The 16,131-nt window shown below is 47.3% G+C and overlaps 1 protein-coding gene across 1 annotated transcript in view; it reads left to right on the forward strand.

Annotated features, from left to right (window-relative positions):
- Positions 1-15,666, forward strand: part of GLRX3 (glutaredoxin 3) — a 34,113-nt gene extending 18,447 nt beyond the window's left edge. Inside the window, exons 5-11 of the mRNA XM_044240756.1 lie at positions 4,856-5,028; positions 5,249-5,310; positions 7,568-7,625; positions 9,277-9,329; positions 12,164-12,203; positions 12,297-12,389; positions 15,429-15,666. Coding sequence (XP_044096691.1) covers positions 4,856-5,028; positions 5,249-5,310; positions 7,568-7,625; positions 9,277-9,329; positions 12,164-12,203; positions 12,297-12,389; positions 15,429-15,479 — 530 coding nt within the window. The 3' untranslated portion in view covers positions 15,480-15,666. The remainder of the gene's footprint in view (positions 1-4,855; positions 5,029-5,248; positions 5,311-7,567; positions 7,626-9,276; positions 9,330-12,163; positions 12,204-12,296; positions 12,390-15,428) is intronic.
- The last annotated feature ends 465 nt before the right edge of the window (positions 15,667-16,131 follow it).

Here is a 16,131-nt window from a genome sequence, read left to right on the forward strand (position 1 = left end):
CTGCGTGTCCAGTGTGACTTTATAAAAACAACCCAGCTTCCAGTGTAAATTTAATTGTAAGTTCTTCCCTATATGGTTAGCAAATTACATATTAGAGTATGAAAGTCTAGTTTTAAAAATAAAGTTTCATCTTGGGGCGCCTGGGTAGCTCAGTGGGTTAAAGCCTCTGCCTTCGGCTCAGGTCATGATCCCAGGGTTCTGAGATCGAACCCCGCATTGGGCTCTCTACTCAGCAGGGAGCCTGCTTCCTCCTCTCTCTCTGCCTGCCTCTCTGCCCACTTGTGATCTCTGCCTGTCAAATAAATAAATAAAATCTTAAAAAAAAAAAAGTTTCATCTTGAGACCTGTCTTAAAAAGGTAAAGAAGTGGTTCCTTTTTCTTTTCAGTTCTACTTGAAAAATGTCCTTGCTACTATTTACATATCAGGTAATGCCTGCTATTTATATGTTGAAAAACCTCGTTTCTAGGGGCACCTGGGTGGCTCAGGGGGTTAAAGCCTCTGCCTCCAGCTCAGGTCATGAACCCCGGGTCCTAGGATCGAGCCCCGCATTGGGCTCTCTGCTCAGCAGGGAGCCTGCTTCCCCTTCTCTCTCTCTCTGCCTGCCTCTCTGCCTACTCGTGATCTCTGTCTGTCAAATAAATAAATAAAATCTTAAAAAAAAAGAAAAAGAAAAAGAAAAACTTCATTTCTACTAGAATTAAGCCCAGATAGCAACAGCCGGCCTCTGTTGTGCTGGTTTGTTTTTAATAGTGGTTGCAACTGGTTTACTTTCTCTCAGGCAGGAAAAACATTTCTGATACTTTCTGTGGTGACGTGAGAACAGGGACTGACAACACGAGTGTGATGGGTTTTATTCAGGGCCTTCCTTGCGTCCTGAGCCACGGTGACCGCTGTCAGATGCCGATGAGCCCGTGGGACGGTTCTACCCCGTAAGCCTGCAGTAAAACCCATCGAGTCCTCTCTTCTTGGGGTTGGCACAGGAGCCTTCTCTCTCGCCTTTCTGAGCAAGAGCCTGAGAGGACAGGCAGATGGTAAAAGTGCAGCTTGGGGCGGGTTGCTAAGCAGGGGGGAGGCGCTGCGGTGGGAAGCGAGGTGGCCGCTGTCCCTGCAGGTGAGCTGCATCCCAACACCACCTTATGCTCCTGCCCTGGTGGTGTGGGTACCGGTCAGTAACCCTCCCTGAGCCCTCAGTCCTTCCTTCGCTGGTGTTGGGGTTGGAGCCGGTCTTGGAGATCCTTTTCAGATCAGGTGTTTTGTGATTATTCAAGTAAGTTAGAATGACGCTTAGAGATAGTCCTTTTCCTGCTTACCTTTTTATTAGACTTAATGTATAATGTTTTTCTAGCCATTTGTATATTAACTGCCTGACATTTAGAAGACTATAAATAAGGTAGAATAAAAAAGAAGCTTTATAACATGTCAGAACACTCTGAAAAACACAGTATTATAGACATTTAGATAATAAAAGATGTAATTAGGGAATTTGAAAGAAATTTTTAGATATATATGATTTACCAGTTACAGTTCCATTCCAAACAAGTACTTGTTTTATTCTTTATAATTTCTTAAAAACATTTTCTCTATTTTGGAGAGAGAGAGAGAGAGAGATTGATTGACTGGCAGAGGGAGGGGCTCAGAGCCCGACAGCATACTGGATGCCACGACCCCAAGGTCATCACCAGAGCCCAAATCATGAGTTGGATACTAACCTGACTAAGCCCTCCTGGCACTCCTATTCTTAATCATTTTTAGAATTACATTTTTAACAGGATTCTGTTTCCTAATGTCTTGATTTCTGTAACAGCATGTCTTTCTATCAGATGTAGTAAATATGTGACATAGGGTAAACAGATCTTTTTTTTTATTTTTTATTTATTTATTTTTAAAATTTTATTTATTTATTTGACAGAGAGAGATCACAAGTAGGCAGAGAAGCAGGCAGAGAGAGGAGGAAGCAGGCTCCCCACTGAGCAGAGAGCCCGATGCGGGACTCGATCCTAGGACCCCGAGATCATGACCCGAGCCGAAGGCAGCAGCTTAACCCACTGAGCCACCCAGGCGCCCCTAAACAGATCTTTTTAGAATGTAGGTATTCTCTAAAAAAATATCTACTTCAGGATCAAGTAGAAGGGATTTTTGCTGTGACTGCCCTGCCACTTCCTTCACTGACGCGTCTCTGGCCCCGTTTTCCCCCTTCTCTGTGCCCACGACACAACTGTCTGCATCTCAAGCTGTTTTCTTACATAGGGGCACACTTGACTTTCACCGTCTTCCTTTCTGAGCTGGTTAGGGGAGAAGGGGTTTGCTCTTGTGTTGGCACATCGGAGGCGGAGGGTAGCCAGAGTCTCCTTTATAGAAGCAGCAGCCGTTCGTGCTCATAGACGCACCTGGCTGGTATTTCCATGTTTCGTACAAGGTTCCCGAGGAAGGCCCTGCCGTCGGTAGCACCCAGGCCTCCCTTGGGTCCCGTTGTGGAGTAGGGCTGTGGTGAGTTTTGATGAGCTGGCCCTCACCTTGCTTTCAATTAATCAAAAACCATTAGTGAGTAACATTAAATTTTTTCTCAGGGAAGCCCTGAAAGCCATTTCAGGGTCTGCTGTGGAGCCCGCTGGCTCTCAGCTCGACCCTTGCACACTTCATACCCTGTCTCCATCGCTTTTCCTTTTGGGCTCTACCGGCAGAAAAGTGTGTTCGTGTGTTGTGAGCCTGGTGCGTTGATAGGGTGTCTGTCGTTGAAGAATCAGATTATCCTTATTCTGTGTTCCTCAGGAGGACAGGAGAGAGAGGGCGCTCATGTTTTAGGCAGATTTTCAAGAAGCACCGAGATGTCCGTCTTTTTAAACAGAATGTTAAATCCTCGAACATGCCGGCTAATTAAGTTATTTGGGAATTCTTGTATTCATTTCAGTTAACAAAACTTTTAGCAAAGCAAAGGATATTTGAACCACGGGACAGACATTTCTTCTGCAGGATAAGTCTCCCTTAGTGGGGTTTTCTTTTTCAATCAGACATAGCAGTGTAGGTTCAGAAGTGGGTGTTAGGGTTTTACTGGGACTGCATAGTGCTGGCCTGGCCGAGGTCGGTGCACTGTTCATGCCTCCTGTTGTGAGTACAGACAACTGTGGACTGAAGCACTGGTTGTGCGGCAGCTAAACGTGGTTCTCCCTTTTGTAAATATTTCTATGGCATGCGTGCATTTTTCTTAAAAAAAAAAAAAAGTGTGTAAATATTGTGTTATTGGTAGGAAGCCTTCTCACTATTTTATCCTTAAGCATAACATTTCCAGTCTGCTACTTTAACCCTTAAAAATGAAACATTACCCATCAATCTTTCTAGTCTGCATGTAATTGCCTAAAGCTAAAATGAAGCTTTTCCGCAGCCAGTTACAGTAGAAATGAGTTAATATATTGGCAACAGAATAACCATCAGCAATCAGCCGTTAGCTGTTTACTAATGAACTCCCAGATGAATGAAAAAAATCTCAGAATCAGTGTTTTACTTCAGGCTGTACATGAACTTAACACTTGAGTTGGAGGAACAGCAACTTTTATATGCTGTACAAATAAATACCAGTGCTTCATCTCAGTAACTGTAGATCTGGAAAATGTCGAGCTCTGTAAAACATCCAGGTTTTAAGAGTAGAGTGTTTTTGCATGACAGCAGGTGATGCCTATTTTTGCGATTAATCTTACACCGAATTTTATGATTTGATTTTATTTCAAAAGGCTGATGCTGTGAAATCCTGAGAAATTTTGCCCCTGAACAGGTCATTTTCTAGTGAATTATGACTATGTTTGAAAAGAAGGATGGAAAGTGAGAGGAGTGGTACAAAGTATTGAAAAACCATTGGGAAGAACTAGCTTATGGAAAGAAAAATATCCTCTTTTCAGATAAGACTAATAGATTTACAAAAGACTGATATTCACACTCTCGCTCTTCAGTGCTAATGTCATAATCAGAAAATGATGTCAAAAAAGTACAGGACAAAAATGTGTCACAAAAGTATAATAAAATCATGGAACATAAGATTGTCACTACAGTGCAGTAAAAAAAAATCACATTACATACTTTAGGGAATGTAAATAGTTTTAAAAAAAGAGACTGTCAGGTTGCGGTGCCGGATGAGAAAGAACAGTGTCAGTCTGTTGACAGCGCCTCTGTAGCAACAGAGAAGACAGGTTTGAAATTCAATGCACCAGTTTCAACTGAAAGAACACATTCCTCCTTGACTTTTAATATATTCTATTAGAGATGGCAAAAGACAGAGAAGAGCTGGACCGGGCACCCAGACCTAGTACAAGGCACTAGAAACCAAACAGTTGGGTTTCCATTCTGCGTGCACAATGAGTGGCTAATGATGGCTGCTGTGGGGCCTTTCCTCCATCCAGCGGTGATTCCTAGAGATTCACAGACAGCAGAGCTGGGAGGGATGGTCTGGGGCATCCAGGTCTGTCCTCTGATTGATGGGGAAGTGCAGGGAGGGGAGGGAGCTGGTGCAGGCCTCAACTGTTTGTCTCCCTGCTGGACGGAGCAGGTGCCAGGGCCTTCTGGCTAGAATTGTTTCTCCTACAACAAAAAATGTGCCTAATAGTAAGAGGAACATTGATAAATATGTGAGACTTTTAGACTCACAAGTGTGCTTTACACTAAGCCATACTGGAGCACGTGATACAGTTCAAGGTCAGATGAGGGGTTTTTGGAACTCATTTTTCTCCTTATGCCGCATAGGCGTGCTGATGAAGCCGTGGGTGAGACAGGCAGACTCTGTGGTCAGTAGCTCATGTGTGCTGAAGCAGTATGAAATCACGGGTGTGGGAAAGAAGCTAAGTTCTTGATTTTCTTTCTCCTATGCAGGTTTCAGCAAGCAGATGGTGGAAATCCTTAATAAACATAATATTCAGTTTAGCAGTTTTGATATCTTCTCAGATGAAGAAGTCCGTCAGGGCCTCAAAACCTATTCCAACTGGCCTACCTATCCCCAGCTCTATGTTTCTGGAGAGCTCATAGGAGGACTCGATGTCATTAAGGTTAGAACTGAGAAGTCTGTACTTTGTGACGGATTTTCATTTAGAGCTCACTTTTCTAAGTGCAGTAATCAATCTAGAATATAAATTAATTTCTGCATTTACAAAATTACATCTGGGATGTATATGAAGTATTTCTGATGAGTTGATTGATATCTGTGTTAACAGAGAGATTTATGTTGTGGTGAATGTTTTCTTAAATTTAGACCTGGGTTTATTTTAGGAGCTGGAAGCATCTGACGAACTAGATACAATTTGCCCTAAAGCTCCGAAATTAGAGGAAAGGTAAGTATTTTAAAAGTTTCAAATAGTCTACTGTTTAGTACTTTAAAAATATTTCTTAATTCTTGGTTTTTGCATTGCTCTTTCCATATAGATCAGGGATTTGTTTTTGTGTGCCAAGGTCATAATTGTGTTGTTTGCAGTCAGATTAGCCATGCAAACTTGGGAAGGTCTCATTTGCACTGGAGAAATTTTTACACGAAATTAATGATTAGGTGGAGGATATTCTTTGTTTTTATAGAAATATCACTGTTTCAGTGGAACAGCTCAGTTTTTCTCTGTGTTTGGAGCTGGGATCCAGCAGTCCTGGCCCTCAGGTAGCAGGCCCTGGCGGCGGCATCGTCAGAGCGCTGAGCGCGAGGTTTTGTGTGTGGTGCGCGTGTCGGCACTTGAGCTTCACACTGCCTTTCTAACCACCAGGACTGAGAATTCAAGGAGATTTTGGAGCTGTAAAATTGGTCTTTGTTTTATGAAGGATCTCAATCAGCTTTTAAAGATTTTGTCTTATGGAAATTTTGGACTTTGGCCTATAGGGAGGCTTAAAGGGATTTTTATTGTAATAAATTTGAATTAATGTAGAGATTTAAAGAAGAATTTTATTTTGAAATACATCAGTGTATCAGCCATTCATAGTTTGGGCCTGAGTCTGTAAGGTGGAACTTCCTCTTGTAATTTTCTTGCTATTGAGCATTTTGAGAATTTCTAAAATTGTTTATAGTAGCACCTCACTTATCTGTCCTTGATTAATAAGTAGTATCCCATATATGTCAAACTGACCTGTAAGTGCCACATTTTCTCACATGATTTGTACCCTTTCTCGCCTTTGGATAGGACGGTGATGCTCCTAGTCCCTTTGTGGACTGCGCCCCCAGTTGTGTTCTTCGGGGGGAGGGGCAAAGGGAGAGAGAATCTCAAGCAGGCTCCACACCCAATGCAGAGCCTGATGCAGGCTCCACACCCAATGCAGAGCCTGATGCGGGGCTCGATCTCACAACCCTGAGATCATGAGCTGAGCGAAATCAAGAGTCAGATGCTCAACCCACTGGGTCGCCCGGGCGCGCACCCAGTCGCGTTCTTTTTCGTACCCCTGGGCGGCTCGTGGAGGCGCTGCAGCCTCCCACGTCCTCTGTGCTTGCTGTGTGCTGGCGTCTGCTTCCCACCTATCCTTCTCTGTCGGGTAACTGTTGCTGTCCTTTGTGTCCCTGTCTTCATCACACCTGCTCTCTCTTCCTGACATGCCGTGTCTGTTTCCTGTGGCTCAGACACTGAAATTGAACCAGCCAGAGGCACAGAGCGGTTGTACAGGGATGTGTCTTCGTTGTACTTGGAGTGATCCCTTGAAGGACCACCAGAGCGCAGAGAGCCGGAGCCTGAGCTCTCAGGTCTGGTGACGTCTCTGCGTGTGGGACGGAGGGACACGTTTGGGTTTCCTGGATCCAGATGTTGTGTTACTGTCGGTGACAGGTGGAGATCAGCGCCGTATTTCTTACTTCACGAAGTGATCGTGACCTAGCTCTGTGAGCTAGCGAGTTGTGTGCTTCGTTTGTGGTCACTTTGTTCTCTGAGGGGGTGAGCTGCGAGTGACCCAGAGCACCAGTGGGAGGAGGAGCCGGTGACCTGACCACCACGGGGCTCGCAGGGTCTTCAGCAGCCCCTTCTCATGCCGCAGACTGTTCTGAGCTGGCGGACTGGACCTCAGGCTAGACACAGACAGCGGGCGCTCCTGGCAGCAAGCGAGGGCGCGGGGTGTGAGAGCCGGCAGGCAGGGGGACACAGACGGAGGGTGGGGGCGCTGGACTCGAGCTGCTGGTGCTGCCAGGTGTCGCAGCCCTTGGCACTTCCCCTGCTGCTGTGACCTCGTGGGCGCTGGGGAGTATGGAGCTATGTGCGGCCTCGCAGTGGAGCAGGGAGCACACAAGATCCTGGTTTTGGAAGTGGTGGGTGGGCTCCGTGTATGGCCCCTTCTTGAACAATTCCTTATTGAGTTGGTTATTATTATTTTTTTAGTGCTGTGAGTTGATGGGCTTGAATTGCAACTCGAAGGAACATTCATTGCCTTAAAAGCCATATTGTGTTTTATGGTGGCTCAGGGAGAGAATGAAATAAAGGAAAATGTCAGTGCATTTGCTTGTTTAATGCCACTCAGAGCTGTGAACTCTCATCCTGCTATCCTTCAGATATGCATGTTACTCCTGAAGCGGAGCAAAAGTGGTGTTTAATAATTGAGCTGAGCCATTTTATATCAATTTTCTCTCTTTAGGCTCAAAGTACTGACAAATAAAGCTTCTGTGATGCTCTTTATGAAAGGAAACAAACAGGTAAAGAACTCAAAAATGGTTTTATTTGTAATTTCTTTTGATGTTAACATTTGCAACAAGGGGACACTTAAATCTTTTTTCCTAGCTGTGGCTAATGAAGCTGTAGTGGCATCAGGAAGTTACCAGGCCTTAATTGGTGCTTATGGAGATCAAATAAAGTAATCTACATTTTGCCTGACTTCATCGTCAGCATCTCAGTGGGGCGCATTTCTTTCTGCTGCCAAACTTGGTCAACACTGTTCACTCTGTCCTGGTGCTGTTAGCTGCTGTCCCGGCACCCTTGTAGGCTGTGGGCTTCTGTACTGGGCTCTTTGGTCCCAATACTTGCAGAGTACAGGGAGCCTTGTAGCTCTTGGGGTGCACAGCCCTAGATCACCCTTGAAGAAGTGAGCACTGGAGAAATAAGCCCCGTGGCATTGTGCGTGGTCAGCACCATTTGGTGAATGAGTGAAGCAGTTTGGCAGTTCTTGTTTACAATGGGTTGGTTCCCGTAGCTTTTTGGATGAAGATACATGTTGGCTGGGCGTCATTTTGAATATCAAGTTTGATAGATCACTCCCACCAACAGCTTGAGCAAAACTGATGATCGTTTATATCTGGACTGGAACGGAGATCTCCAGACACCGGGCTCTGCTACCTTCCTTTATTCTCAACCAGTTGTGGAGGTGGGCAGAGGGGGACAGTGTGGTCTGTTTCGGAACTGGGGAGGCTAAAGCCCTGAGAAGCGAGGCTGACGGAACAGAGAAACGCATATTTATGTTCCCTGCGGCGCTGGCATTGCCCAGGTGTGTTGGCGGCCCGCTTAACCTCCCCGGGCGTCACTGTCCCGGGCGTACATGGACGGGGTGCCTCAGGGGTCATTGAGAATGAGGTTGTGATAGCCAGTGTGAGAGTTAACATAACATACAGTGGAACCAACTAGTTAACGTAACTAGTCAGTATAACTGTTACAGTGAAGGTCACGACTGGGAAGCTGGTGGTAAAGGTTTCCGCATCCTGGGGTCACTAGGGTAGGACCTAGATTCTTTGAGTGGTTCACTGATTTTATTAAAACAAAATAGAGGAAGTTCATACTTCTCAGGATAAAGTTACCGTTTTATATTTTCTTGGTGATTTTTTAAAGCAGATTTTTATTCTCAAAATTCTCCAGTGTTTTCTGGAAGTCCAGCTGGTGTTGATATATTTTGGAAGCAGAATCATTTGTGCTGTTAAGAAGTTTATGTGGGGCCTCGTCGTTCCGTGGGATTGCTGGGATTGGGGGCCTGACAAGAACCATGTCGCAGTGCCATAATCTCAAAAAAAAAAAGTCAGTACTCTATAAAGATAAATTTTAAAAAATGGGAGTGACTGTTTGGAACGGGAAGATACGATCCTCATCATTGCAGAAAGGTTAGGGGAGTTGAGGTCATCTGTTGAGAGTGAAATGGAGAAGGAGTCGAACTGTAGAGCGTCAAGGCTCCACTCAGGAAGGTTTGACCACAGAGCTTGTCAGGTTCCAGGACACGTGTCCTCCCCCGATGGTCAGAGCCTGTATGCGCTGGGGTGTGTCCATGCCACCCTGGTGACCGATGTGCTATGGGACCATGCCAGTGGGCTGCATAGAAAATGTAATACATCTTTACTCATTTTTTTTTTCTTTTTCTGCATTTAGGAAGCAAAGTGTGGATTCAGCAAACAGATTCTGGAAATACTAAATAGTACTGGGTACGTAAATCTTAGTTTCTTAGTGTTTAAGAAGTTCCAACTTTTCGGGGCACCTGGGTGGCTCAGTGGGTTAAGCCTCTGCCTTTGGCTCAGGTCATGGTCTCAGGGTCCTGGGGTTGAGCCCCGCATCGGGCTCTCTGCTCAGCGGGGAGCCTGCTCCCCCTTTCTCTCTGCCTGCCTCTCTGCTTGTGATCTTTCTGTCAAATAAATAAGATCTTAAAAAAAAAAAAAGAAATTTCCACTTTGCAGTCCTGCCTCTGATGCCTCTTAGTTATTACGTCTATAGCTATTTACTTTATTTTTGCTACAATGTTTTGTGAATGATGTAACTGAGACCACAATAGGGTTTCCTGGCCAGTGTCAACCAGTTGGTAAATAAAGGAGCTTCTTAGAAGGCGATCATTAAAGTACGTTTGTCTACTTTCCCAGAAGGAAGTCCTTAACATGCGTAAAGATATTTTAGGGAAAGTGTATCAGGTTTTTAATTTTCCTTAAAATTACTCTCATTTCTAAACAGTTACGAAAGGGCTGGGGCATCTGCGGAGGTCGTTAGGTGCATCTGAGAAGTGGGGGAAGTTAAATGGCTGTGTTCATGCTTTTCGATCTGCTCAGTGGCTGACAGTTAAGAAAACTGCATTGATTTTTCTGCTTAAAAACAAAACCACTTGTTTGGAGATGTTTCACTCATGTTCTATAGAGTTTATCAAATGTTTTGGCTTTTTTAAAAATTTCTTCTCTCACTATAGCTTCTTTTTAATATTGTAAGTATTCTAGCCATAGCTTTAAACAGATTAACGAAACCTATGAAGCTATGGGGAAGGTAATCTCTGAAATACGTAGATATTCATGGGCAGGGTTGAAAGTAGTCAGTTGTGTAGCACATGTTAAATATAACTCTAGGGACATAAAAAGCAAAATGACTGATTTCTTCACAAGAAGATTGTGACAATCTGCAGAGGAGAGTCTAATGTCTTGCTCCAGCCTGCCCCTTCCTCACTGCCCGTGGACGTTGGAGAGGCGGGCTGGGTTCTGGTCATCAGTTTTTGTGGCCCGCTTTCTTTGTCTTCCCTCTGTCATAGCTCCCTGGCATGGTCCGCTCAGTCCACCTGTCCCTCGTGATGGTGTGTCCCCTCGGGGTGTCCCTCCACAAGGCTGTGAGGCCAGAGCGCCGCAGCGCTGGACCGTGGCGGCCCATGGCGGCCCATGTGTCTGGTGGAGGGCCTCCAGAACGTCGCTTTCTGCCCCCGCCGTCCGTCTGATGTTTGGGTCTGCAAGCCCGGCTGCCCCAGAGCAGAGCGGCTTCTTCGGAGATGGAGTCCTCCCACCTGCGGACCCGTGATGTGCGGGTCGGGAGCCTCTCTGGCTTTTCAGCGTGACCAGACTGATCTCGCCGAGAGCCGTTGGGCCGGAGAACGAGCTGCTGGCTTTGTGTTCCGGCGCCTCCACTTTGATGCTTTCCCTCCAGTGGCCCGGTGACACATGTCTTGAGGGGCTGTGTGCCAAGTGTCCACTGCATCTCTGTACAAGAACTTTCAGGAGATGCATTGGCTATTATGACCACACACACACACACACACGCACGCGGGCCCAGTACCTCCTAGGACCCTCGGAGATGGTTCTGTAACTCATCACTTTTATGACATTGTCCAGATTAGCACCTGCCTCCTCCAGCTCGCCTTGAAGGGCAGCCTCCACTGGGTCTTTTTTTTCTTTTAATTATTTTGCTCTTTCAGACATTCCCATTTTGGTACTTGGTGCTGATTTATTGTGTCATCTTATTTATTTGTTTTTTTTTTTTTTAAAGATTATTTATTTGTTTTTGACTGTTTTCTGCACCATGGACCATTTTCTTGGAAACTTGTTTACAAGTGAGCAAGATTTCCCTAGAAAGGTGGTTTTGGTTTTAAGGAAACTGAAATTTTTTACATGTGGCATTTTCTTTGGCTGGTTTTTGGGACTGCACATATTCCCAGTCTCCCTGTGGGAATCGGTGCGACACTCACGCTGATTCCATGACCACCTGATAGTGACATCCCTCCGAGTACGTGTGCTTGGGTTTCCACGCGGTGACTGGCACTCATTCTACAAGTGGTGTTCATTATACGGCGTGAGGCCGGACCGTTCTTGCTGGTGTCTGCGTATCGAGAGCAGCTCGTGTGCTCTGAAGTCTGATTATTTTCACGTAGGAAAGCACAGCTCCGTAGGGTGGCGTCTGTTGGCGGTGTCGTTGTCCCGGCTAGTGAGCCTCTGGTCCAGCTGTGGGTGTCCCTGGGTGTCCGTGGGCCTCAGTGCTGCTCCCTCCTGCTCCCTGAGCACCTGCTAGTAGGTCAGAAGCAGCAGCCCCGGGGTGGGCGGTAGAAATGCGGTGTTAAGGACAGACTTACGTAAACTTTGGGTACAAGTCTGACCTGCAGGTTGGCACACTGCAGCTGGTCGCCAACCTGTGCATATACAGTTTTACTGGTACACAGCCGTGCCCACTCCCCTCTGCCCTGGCCAGCTGCTCCCATGCGGTGCAGCCCAGTGAGCGGCTGCAGTGGCCTGGCCGACAGAGCCTGTGTGTTGACCGTCTTGCCTTTTGAGACAAGGTTAGCTGACCCCTGTCTAACCCAGTACTGTCTAGAGAAAAATCCAAATAAATTTGTATCTTGGGCTGACTTGTTCTGTGGGGTACCTGACGGATTGAAAAGTAAAGTCATTTCCATTTTCCACTGTAAATGTCAGGAGCAACAAAGCTCTTTCCTTTTCTTGACTGTTTCTAAAACATGAAGTAGGTTTTATAATTTTTGTTTAATGAAACTATTTCCTTTTAAAATGTTTTCTCCTTTTTATAGTGTTGAATATGAGACATTTGATATATTGGAGGATGAAGAAGTAAGTTCTATGTTTTATGTTTCTTGACCTTTGCCATAGTTTTACTCCTTAGGGTCTTACAGTAAGGTTTCAGAGTTCCTGTTGTTTCCGTAGGTTCGGCAGGGGTTAAAAACTTACTCGAATTGGCCCACGTACCCTCAGCTGTATGTGAAAGGGGAACTTGTTGGAGGTCTGGATATTGTTAAGGTAAGTTTGGAGTTCATCTGGTATCCTAAAGATGGAAATCTTTGAAAAGTGTTTGAAAATTATCCTTTTATACTGAAAGGTAACTACGGGGCTTCCTTGAGTGCTTTCCTTCCTGGCCTCCTATCCGGTCATCTCTGACCTTGTGTTACCATTTCTGTGTCTGTAGTACCGTGTTCTTTCACTGCCCCTGCTGGATCAGACCATCCTCACCCTCCCCTGAGCCAGTCAGATCATCCCCCTGCCGTGGGCCTTCTGTACAGCCGCCATCATCTCCTGAGGGACTGCCTGCTCAGGGCCAAACTGTAACTTGGCATTCTGAGATGTTCTCATTATGGCCAAGCTCCAAATCTGATTTTTACTCCTACTCTGCTAAGTCGTCCATGTTTTTAGCTTTTCTTTCCTCATCTCTGCTTTGGATTGCTGGCACATTCCTTACTTGCATGTTTTCTGTGTCCCTCAGGGCCCCTCTTGTCTACAGGGATGTTTTGCTCCTCCTCCTTAAGTTCTGTCCTTTTATATTTATATCGTACTATTTTCTCGTGTTCTTTCATCTTGCCTTGTGTTCACTTGGGGGATGGAGAGGAGTGCACCAGGCCGTGGGCAGAGGCCGGACTCCCAGTGCTGCCTGGCCTGCCGGCTGTGTGACAGATCTGAGAGCCTGGGCCCCGGTTTCCCAGAGCACAGGGCGAAACCACGGTGGCCCATCTCCTGTCCACCTCTGGTCTCAGATGCTTTAAACCTGGTTAGGTCTGTCAGGTTGTAAGCATGTTTGGAGAATACATCTTTGATGATTAACTTACTCCTTGGTTTGCTTTCCGTAAGCCCTCAGTGAACTTCAGGGGGCCTGGTGTCCTCTGGGCATGCCCGCCCGATGGCACCTGTGTGCTCCCCGGCGCAGTTTCTCCGCTGGCACAGGGGAGCTGCGGCTCTGCGTCCTCTAACCCCCCACCCCAGCTGGGCATCGTGGTGTTGGGGGAAGGCAGCGGTGGGCGGGGGTGGGGGAGCCCAGGACGGGGCCTGAGGAGGAAGCCTGGCTCTGCTTTGGGAGCACAGACCTCCACGGCAGGGCTGCTCCCGCGTCCAGTGCTCCGGCCGGCCTTCTGCTTGCCTTGCCGGTTAGAAGAGTCTCTGAGGGCAGAGGTCTGACTTTGTAAGTGGAAAGCACGTGGTCAGTAGCACTGTTTTCAAGTAAGTTTTAGCTTCTATTTTCATCACGTGAGAGGACCCAGCCCAGCGCTCAGTGACGTCAGCTCCGTGGGCCGGGTCGTCTGGTCCGCCCTGGCACAGGAGCCGTTCGCCGCCGAGGCCCCCATCCTGCCGGGTTCCCCGCGCAGCCCCTCTGCCGCAGTGGTCCTCGTTTGACTTCACGCTTCTTAGGGCACTGAGTGTGGCGGTTTTCCTAGTAAAGTGTCTCATTCCTGGAGGAGAAGAAAAAGTTGAACATAGAAGCTCTTGAGTAGCCCAGAAGCACCAAAAATACATGTGCATCTGTTGTGTTATATGTACTTTTATTTGTTTAAGACACAAACAGTCTTCAAACCCCAAACACTCTGGAGCCTGTATCGTCTGAGTGTTTTATAGCCTCTGCCTGAGCCACTGTTAACGCTTGGGAAGATAATGCTCGATAAATCTCATTTAGTTCTAAAGCTGAGCTTTATGGGCGACTTCTCTGTAGGTGTGTATCCGGACGTTAGAGGATTCTTGTTCACCTGCTAAAAACTCGCATTTGGCAGTGTGGGACGCTGGGAACGTGTGCCCCGGGAAGACAGCTGGGGCCGGTCAGGTTGCCACGTGGTGGTTTCCTGCAGAGCCCAGTCCTTCACCTCTAGTTCCGGGACGTCGGTGGGTCCCGCTTGTGTTTGTTCTGGCTGGCCTTCAGGGCACTGGGAGCCTTTGTTGTTGAAGGGCTGGATAAAGGAGCTACCCCATGAGTCCATGAGTCGGTCAGTCCGGTGTCCTGCGAAAAACGGCCACTAATTAGCAGGTCAGTGCTCGGCGCCCTGCTGCCGAATGTGTGCCCAGACGGTGAGACTGTTCAGACCAGCTCGGCTCCCGGTAGCAGCGGTGCTGGTGAAGAGGGTCCCACCGCGTGCCAGCCACACTGCCTCTGTGCTAGGCCATCCTCACAGTGCCCTGAGATGAGGGGACACAGACCTACAGACGTTCGGGCAGCCAGGAAAGCTGTGGCTGCCGGGCCTTGCCACGAGCTGCGTGCTCCCCACTTCCCCCCTGCCCCGCCCCGGCCCAGGTCTGGCGCTCAGAAAAGTGCTGCCTCCTCCTTCAGTGCCGTAGGACGCCTGCTTGTTAGCGGGCTGCTGGTAGGAGATCTCAAGATACCACCGAGTGCTGTCTGCGTTTGTATGATGGGATCACACCTGTTAGGGTTTCACCAGCGAGGCGGTCAAATGGATTTTAGTGGTTTTACTGATTGACGGTCATGTTGCTTAGTAATAGCCTGAATATTGACATCAAGTTAAGTGCTTATCTCAAACTAGAAAGTCTCAATTACCATTTATTGTCACATTTTCAATTTGATAGCTGTGTTCCAAATTTTAAATCTGAAAGAAAATATTTCTGGATGTTTATGTGTTTTTAGTGTTTTTGGCCTTTACGTGTACACTTTGTACAAGTACTGTGGTCTTTCCGGGCTGGCCTGAAGTCGTGGTCCCGTGCGGCTGCAGGTGTCACGTGGCCTTGACCAGCACGTTGCTGCTTTCTTCCACATCCGTGCTTCGCGTCACTCACGGTTGTCCCCCGTGTTTATTGCTGTTGTTGAAATAGGAGGCGTCATTGTGTTGCTGTGATTGTCGTCGGCGTTGATGCTGATGGAGCCCTTGGGTTTTGAGTGCCTTTTGTAGCCCGATGGTGCGCTCCGGTGTACGGCATGGCACCTGCTTCCGGCGCGCTGGTGCGCTGGGGTTCCATTCCCGTCCAGTGTTTCTTCCTGTTCGCAGATCGGGGTACAGTCTGGGATGGTTCGGAGGTTTCTGTTTTTCATCGCTGTGCGTACGTACTGTCTCTGCTTCCTGTTTCCGTTAGGAGCTGAGAGACCATGGTGAGCTGCTGTCGGTGCTGAAAGGAGAGAACTAGGGAGCGTCTGCTCGGCGCCGACTGCTGCGGGAGACCGTCGTCACAGCCGGGCCGCGCGACTCCGCTCTCAGACCGCTGCTCACCCGTTAGGCTCGGTGTATCCCACCAGCTTGTGCTAAATACATGTACGTTTTGTTTGTTTTTCACCAAACAGGATGCAATAAACATCTTCAAATCCGATTAAAAATACTTGTGTAAAAATGCGGTCTTTTTTATAGATGTTAGATATATAGTAATTAGCCAACTTTAAATTTCTTTCTCATACTCTGTGGTACCTGATAGGAGCTGAGAAGCAGGCAGGCTTCAGAAGATGCAGAACAGTGATGGCGCCTGAAGTCCACAGTCATATTTAGAATAGCTCATAGACCAAACCAGTGGCTCCCCTCAATGGCCAAAGATCTCTTTACAGCTTGGAGAAATTCAGCTGAAAATGCGTTTCTGACAGCATCCCTGCACGTGGCCTCAGTGAGACCGCAGAGGCGATGAAGGCCTCCGCTGATTCGGAGACTTGCGTCAGAAGGCCCCCGGGCACGTGTCAGCAGAGGACGATCCGTGCTCCTGACTCTTCCTGGCCTCACGCTCTTCACCACGGGGAGAAGAGCTGGACATGGGGGTGTGTTTTGCGCCACAATCGATTTCAGTCATTCTCTCG

The sequence above is a fragment of the Neovison vison genome, chromosome 2 (assembly GCF_020171115.1).
Source record: "Neovison vison isolate M4711 chromosome 2, ASM_NN_V1, whole genome shotgun sequence".
NCBI lineage: Eukaryota > Metazoa > Chordata > Mammalia > Carnivora > Mustelidae > Neogale > Neogale vison.